This window comes from Electrophorus electricus, chromosome 8, assembly GCF_041902795.1.
Source record: "Electrophorus electricus isolate QZ-2024a chromosome 8, ASM4190279v1, whole genome shotgun sequence".
Lineage (NCBI taxonomy): Eukaryota > Metazoa > Chordata > Actinopteri > Gymnotiformes > Gymnotidae > Electrophorus > Electrophorus electricus.
In genome coordinates, this window is record NC_137504.1 from 13,445,206 (window position 1) to 13,452,500 (window position 7,295).

A 7,295-nucleotide genomic window follows, 5' to 3' on the forward strand; every position below is an offset into this window, starting at 1 on the left:
TACAGAAAAAGGGAAAAGGTGTTTAAATATCTTTATTTTTAGGCATATTTACATAGATGTGCAAAAGGGGGGTGAGGGTGTTGTTTAAACCTGTCTGTTTATGAAAGGTGAAAAAAAATTATCCTAATCAACCATACAACATAAATATGTCAAAGAGAGAGGCACTTTCCACAGATAAGGTTTTCAGTTTTCCTCACATAACACTGAATAAAAGCTCTCTGTATATCAGGTGTCTTTATGGATTCAGGTAGTAGTGTGTGTGTTGAGACCATACCTTCTACAAAACCACTATTTCCATGTTGTTCCTCTTCCATGTCTGCTACACTTTAGCAACAGGAGGCAATGAGATGCGATACAGTAACGTTTATGCAACCAACAAGTCCCTCTGAATTCTCAACATATATATATATATATATATATATAAGATATAAAAGTCTCTCAGAAGTGCCTATGAATGAGGCTAAAATCACACAAGAGTAGCTACAGTGATCCCTGGCTTTTTTTTTTTTGCTTTTTTTTTAATGCTCCATATTCCAAAGCGAGACAGTGGAAGCTCATTCATGCAGACCGTCCCTCTGGGATTGCCGACCAGGACACCATTCCTCGCTTTTCCAGTCCTGCTTTATTATTACTGGTTGTTGTGGGGGGCTCTTTTGCATGTTGGTATGTTGTGCTTGGTGTTGATCTGAGGCACTTGTGCAACCTGGACCAGTAGAAACCTGAGGCTCCGCCCCTGTCCTAATCTTGTATCGATTGCCTCAAGCTGTGAAGGGGTGGAGCTCAGACGTTCAGGATTTCAAACTCTTCCTCTGACTCGAACAGCTTGTCTGTGGACTCAATGAACTCTAAAGGAAGAAACAAAGCAGACAGAGGTTGTTATGGAACAAAGAACACCACTGCTATGCTACTTACAATATACTACCTGCATATCTGTTAAGACATGTTAATAATTACATCAACAAATTTCAGTCAATTAGTCATATTTAGAATCACATTATATTAAAGATTTTCAGTGAAAGATAATGGACTACATTTTAATGACCACTTTGTACAGCAGACCAACTCTCCATAAGATAACCCAGCTAATAGAATCTTGCATTGCAATAGACCATTTTATCATGCCAACTCATATATCAGGTCAATATTTCTCTATCTGATATCATCCACACTGGCTGCTGGTGATGTGTGTGGTCATTTGAAAAACATCTTTTGTGTGATACAGCCACAACAGAGGTCAAGCTGACCTCTGCTCACTGCCACTTATTAGAACAGTTTGATCCTTCTGGATCTTTCTCTCACTTTTTCTCTCTCTAAAACTCCTTCATGAAAGACTCATATGAGTGTCTGGTCTCATTCTTCATCTCAAATTCAAAAAGAGTTCATTTTCTATTCCGTGTGAAAGCTGCGCCTTTGAAAATGCCAGTTAGGGAGCATGTCCCCCGAGAAGGTTTTTTTTTAAGCCCCAAAGATTTATGGGAAATGGTGCAGAAGATAAAGGGGAAAGCTCAAGGACTTCTACCGGCCTCTAGATCACCTGCACCCGTGGTCTGCACATCCGGCTTCGTGGGGGGCACGAACGGAGGCCAGTGAGGGGGGTGCTTCTCCACCAGCTCGAACAGACGCAGGTTACGCTTCCTCACAAGCTCCTAACAGGCAGAGAGGGGAAGGGTTCGTTAAGGCGCAGACAAACCCTAGCGGAAGCACCGCTCGGTCAGCATCCGGTGCCAGCACCGTTGATGGATGTTGAGAGCGCCCGCACCTGCTGAACCTGACTGCACCAGCCATCGAAGTCCTCCTCGCTCCTACAGAAGAAACCCTGTTGGCAGTAAACAAATGCAACCTGCTTGGTTATTACATTAAAAGGCCACAATTCCAATGTTCAAAATAAAAAGTATGCTGGAAAGAACCATAACTACTGCAACATTAGGATAAAGAAAAAAAACAAAAAAAAAAACAAAAAAAACAAAAAGGATTCGCAAGGTCATATCTATTTACTGTCATTTTTTTCAGGATTGGAACTATATACACTCACTGTAAGATGAGGCCAAATCCTTTCCTGGAGAACACACCAGCATTCATAACAGTACAGCGATCATTCCCATGGCACCCTAGTCAGGAGTCAACAGCCCTTACAATCAAGTGCCCTTCTATTCCAGCACTTTAAAATTAGCTTTTTTTTTTTTACAAAAAAAAAAAAAAAAAAAAAAAAAAAAAAAAAAAAAGGCGGTTGCCACCCTTTGTTTACTGCTGGCCCATCTGAAAAGGTCCAGAGCACTCAGAGCCATAATCGACCGCTTCACAAAATCGTTACAGTCATACAAACCCGTGCACAGCACTCGTTTGTGGAGGCCTCACCAGCGCCACGGACGGCTCCAGGCTGGTGATCTTCATGCGGTGAGGGCTCCTCTGGCAGTGGTAGCTCTGGTCATGCACGGGGGTGCCCGTCTCTGAGTCCACAGCCAGCTGGGTGGTGTGGGGATCCAGGTAGATCAGCTCGTCATCTAGGAACGGGGGTGCATGTGAAGCAGGCCCACATTTGCCGAAGATTAACATAGACTGTAAAATGACTGTCCATACTTAAAAAAAAAACCCAACATAACAGTATTTATTAATAATAATAATAATAATAATAATGGATAATTATCATGAACACTGTGCCTTATGCTTAAAAAAATAATAATTCAGACAATATAGGAATACAGTGAGGATCACATGAGAAAGGAACAGACAGACAGGCACTTATTATTCCAAAGTGCTACACATATGAGATCTTGTGAAAGCCCCCACCTATAAATCCAATGAAGTAATAAGCCAAATTAGGCTTTCCACCCAGTACTCCACAAGACTGAGGCATCTTAAAACACTCCTTAAATAAAAAGTAATCTGAGTCAGAGGAAATACATTCCATGTGATGATTAAATTTTACATAAAGCAATGAAAACTACATAGAGCATGCTGGCTTTCTATTATGACGAGTGTCAATCACTATAATTGGACCAAAATATCATTGGATGATTCGATCACAAATCTGATCTCAATAATCTTAAAACATACTATACAACCCTGATCAGTAGATGATGATTCCATACACAGAATTAGGGTGTGTTTGAACCAGTAGTTTATTATTACTTTCAGGGCCTGGATGTACACAGGGTTCATGTTGTTGATGCCCATGCGGAGTGGAATCAGCAGGAGTAGGGGCCTCCACCCCCTGGCCTGCTGGGAGCAGGGGTACGGCGCTGGCCCTGCCTCCTCTGCCCGGCCCCGTCCTGACCAGGACCTGTCAGAGGGCTGGGACTCGCCCCAGCCATAGGCACCCGACCTGGGCCATGCCCCCTGGCAACACTGCTTCCCTGTCAGAGTGAGCAAGAGACCGAGCAGAAGAAAGTGACTGCACATACATTTTATAGTCTGTACAAAAACAGCAACAGCAACAAGACAAATAGAAAAACTTACTGATGTCTTCGATCACAACCGTGTTGTCCATTGAAACATATACAGCTAAGGAATTCCAGTCATCAAACAGTGCAAGTTTCCTGGAAAAAGTCACAGAACAGAATAATTCTAACTTAGAATTTAAATTTTTGAATTGAAACTTTTAGCAATTTATTATAAAGTAATACTATTGATTCTCCAAAGGAGATGCCAGGTTACCCTCAACTAATTGTTTTATGAGAGAAAGAGTAAACCCGTACTTGAGCACTTGTGCCACTGTGTTTGGACCGTACCACTCTCCAACAGACTTGCCCTCCCCAACTCCCATCTGAGCTGCTCACAGACAGAGACAGGGATGTTGAACTAGACTCAGTTTCACTACAAAGAAAGAACTCTTACTAACCAACAAAGCACATATGGGGAGACCGTGTGGCGGTGGTAAAAAGGGCCCAGCTTGTTCCACAATAAATGTTCTACAATTGATGTACCGAGAACTAGCAGGTTCTCTGTACAAGCAGCCAAAATCACAGAAACATCATAGGCTTGTTGATTAACCTTAGCCCACACAGAGATAAGAACATGCAGGAGAATACTGGAATAAGGTTTTTACTTACACACCTGCACATGTACACATGCATGCGTACACACAAATACATGACAAAACACACATACATAAAGACACACACCTAACGACACACACGCAGATGCACAAAAGACACACAGAAGTATCAGTTACCCATCTGGTGAATTGAATAACAGCTATCTTTTCTGTCCAGAAAACAGTGGAGGATACGCTGGTACTCTGTTGGCTGAGGTCCCTCTGCCACCCACCGCCATTCTAAGGTGATTCACAGAACAGTGTGGATTCACATTTCAGGTAACAATCGCAGGGTGATGAACCATCATCCATTCAAAAAGCACACTGCCCAGTTAACTGAAGTTGAACAGTTTGTGAGAAACCAAAACAAGAACTGAGAATTGCTAATCTGAGACATTCTTCTCAACCAAATGAAAATAACCGCTGGGCTTCTTGATATGGCAGCATTTGCAAGCAACTCTGAGCAGTCATGATTTGGAAGAGGGCCCCGCAGATCCCTGCGTGCCATCAGGGGTACATGTGTTGACCCACCTCGTCCCAGGTGCTGGCAAACCAGGGCTTGTGCCAGTATCATTTGCCCACAGCGCAGCATGCAGCCCCAGCCTGTGTCCGACGAGGGGCCCGTCCCTCCTACGGGCCAGAAAAACAGCGTCAGCCCTCTCAAACACTTCCAGCAGCATAAGCAGAGAAAACAGCCATGCCTGCAACATCTGAGTAAATGGTCTATGGAGCACAACACACTTGGGCAAAGGGTAGCAGTAGACTCTGTAGTGTTCTGCCCACCAAAAGGAAAGTCACAATGGATCGTAAACCAGTGAGGGGCTATCTTAGGATATATACACTTCACTGACCTATAGGAGAGAACTTTTTCCTATATGTGAACCACAGCTTCGAATGCACATCTGAAAGAAGCTCGGATTTTTCTGAAGAGAAACAGAATGATCAAGCAAAATAGCAATCCTGATGGAACAAAGGCATGCCCATCAGATCTTCACCGTACTGGAATGACAGGTATGATTATTTGGTTCTGCCTGTATTTTCAGATGAATTACGTTTCCATATGGCAAATGAAATTTCTGACAACTTGATAGCTAGGTTTTGTGTACTGCAGAATTCCTTATTATGAATGACAAGCTTCTGTAAGAAACATCCCAATCTGTCTTACCGGTTTTAACATTGTAACATTCTCCTAAGATCCACACTGGTTCATTGGTGTCTGGCAAATCTTCTAGGAATTCAGAGAACACGTTGATCTGGTTTTCATATTTGGCTAAAACTGGAACAAAAGAAGAAGGATTGCTGTCGTATATGACAAAACTTTTCTAAAGTAAATCTTAACACAAGGAAAACATTTTATAAGGTATCACTGTTGCTGTCGTTTTGGATGGGTTGTATCAGAGCACGAATATAGCGGAGCGGCAACTGATAGGACACGAAACATCTGAGCGTATTGGTTACGTCGGTACATCAGCATTAGTTATTTATCTTTCAGTTAGTTAGATAGATAGCTAAGTAGCCTAACTCGTATTAAATTTAGTTGGGTAAGTAAACTGGGCAGCTGGCTATCTTAAATAATATAAAAAGACAAAACAAGTAAACTGATTTGATTAAAGTCACTATGTAAAAAGTACAGCTGTATCAGTAGCCGGGGTCTGTGCCGGGTATTGAGATGATGTGTTCGGGCCACCGCGAAGGAACAATGAGAAAACTTGAAACTCAGTTAGCAAGGAAATCCTTCCTAGAAAAAATAGTGAACAGACCCTCTTGACGATTCTACTCTGAAACATTTCTAACTTTAGGGTTTCCATACGCGTTACGAACATGTTCGATTATCACTTTATACATTTTTTGGCAGTTGTTTTGTTTCTACATGTCTTACCTGCCTCCATCCTGGGCTGTCATCTGCGTTTAAAGTCAACTATACAAATGTAACGCACGGAACTGTGGATAATGCTGTCCCTTTACTTGTTTTGATTCAAACGATAATCCCAAAATGAACTACATATACCAGACATGTCGGGAAACCGCAATAACGTTTGTCATCAAAACATTGCAAGACATTCTGGATGTTGTAGTCTCCCGTTGTCATGTTTACGTCATGTGTATTTCGTATTTAGCAAGTAAGCTAACTACCTAGCTAGGTTAGGGGTATTTTACCAGCGGTTAGCAGCAGTTGTAACGTGTTATTTAAGAGAATAGTAAAAGCAATTTGGGGAACGCCTTCAAGATAATAAGGTATTCTAGTGTTACATTTATTGTGACTATTAAAATTGAAACGTCTAGCATAGGTTAGCTTTCCTGAGTGGTTTGGGGCAGGACAGACATTTGCGCTATTAATGACTCTGTGGCTAACTAGCTAATCATATTTAATTAGCTAAGTGTCTTGCCTTTATTAATATTACGTATGGTAATGCACCTTCCATCTAAATATCGAAAACTGACAAAACATAACTCAAATATGGATGCGCGACTAGTGTATATTATCTGAGGTAGCTTAGCTTTGTTGTCAACTATGCTAACTCAGCTAGCCAGCTAGCTAACGTCATTTGAAGTACGTCGTTTCAGAGAATTTTGTATTTAGTCTATGTTGTTTTAACTCTTCAGTCACTTTGCGCCCATTCTCACATTGTTCCCCCTGTCGGTAGTCTTTTGACTAGGTTGAGAACCTGCAGTATGTCATACGTCTTCGTCAACGATTCGCTGCAAACTACTGTTCCACTACTGCATGCCTGCATTGACGGAGATTTAAGTTACACCAAGCGCCTGCTTGAGTCCGGTTTTGATCCGAATGCACGGGATTGCCGCGGTCGGACGGGGCTACACCTGGCTGCAGCACGGGGGAATGTTGAGATCTGTCGTCTGCTTCATAAGTTTGGAGCAGACCTATTAGCCACCGACGCGCAAGGGAATACTGCGCTGCACGTGTGTGGGCATGTCGACACCATCCACTTTCTGGTGTCCAGCGGACTTAAGATCGACATCTGGTTAGTCCTGGGCTACGTTAAATGTTATAACGTGTCCTAACTCCAGTCCTATGTTCAGTAGTGTGGGACACCTCTGGCTACTTTTCAACAAATTCTACTGAACATTTCTGTCCTGCAAGGCCCTAATGTTCATTGCGCCACCTATAAGCTGCCCTGCACTAAGCACTCTGCTGCTGAAATGCAAGGCTTAAGACTTACTGCCCTGCAGAATTTAGTTGCAACACATCTACTTCTAATACTCTGGTGGCTTTAAATAACACCATTGTGTTAGATTAGGG

General features: G+C 42.4%; 2 protein-coding genes across 6 annotated transcripts in view; one reads left to right on the forward strand and one right to left on the reverse strand.

Moving 5' to 3' along the window:
- Window positions 1–14: 14 nt before the first annotated feature.
- Window positions 15–6,139, reverse strand: atg4a (autophagy related 4A, cysteine peptidase). Of its 5 annotated transcripts, none has more exons than XM_027018892.3 (13): window positions 5,913–6,139; window positions 5,199–5,309; window positions 4,885–4,956; window positions 4,565–4,663; window positions 4,172–4,273; window positions 3,696–3,768; window positions 3,457–3,536; window positions 3,130–3,353; window positions 2,788–2,866; window positions 2,356–2,501; window positions 1,760–1,816; window positions 1,535–1,646; window positions 15–845 (listed from the first exon to the last, which is right to left on the reverse strand). In XM_027018892.3, exons 1-13 carry the CDS (start codon window positions 5,920–5,922, stop codon window positions 781–783), a joined length of 1,230 nt encoding a protein of 409 aa, XP_026874693.2. In that variant the 5' UTR covers window positions 5,923–6,139; the 3' UTR covers window positions 15–780. The 5 variants fall into 5 exon arrangements, 3 of the variants coding, with proteins under 3 accessions (XP_026874693.2, XP_026874685.2, XP_026874701.2); XM_027018884.3 differs by having other exon boundaries at window positions 1,524–1,646; XR_014125033.1 differs by having other exon boundaries at window positions 808–845; window positions 2,324–2,501.
- A 567-nt stretch (window positions 6,140–6,706) lies between these two features.
- ankrd46a (ankyrin repeat domain 46a) overlaps window positions 6,707–7,295 on the forward strand; it is a 1,905-nt gene continuing 1,316 nt past the window's right edge. Inside the window, exon 1 of the mRNA XM_027018914.3 lies at window positions 6,707–7,017. Within this exon, the coding sequence (XP_026874715.2) occupies window positions 6,707–7,017 (311 nt within the window). The remainder of the gene's footprint in view (window positions 7,018–7,295) is intronic.

Bases quoted from the DNA above. Each gene is read 5' to 3' on its own strand.
- atg4a (XM_027018884.3), bottom strand. The intron at 3,354-3,456 runs GTAAGTTTTTCT...TCACTCTGACAG, and splicing joins GGTTGTGATCGAAGACATCA to GGAAGCAGTGTTGCCAGGGG. The intron at 1,817-2,355 runs GTGAGGCCTCCA...TACTGCCAACAG, and splicing joins TGGAGCCGTCCGTGGCGCTG to GGTTTCTTCTGTAGGAGCGA.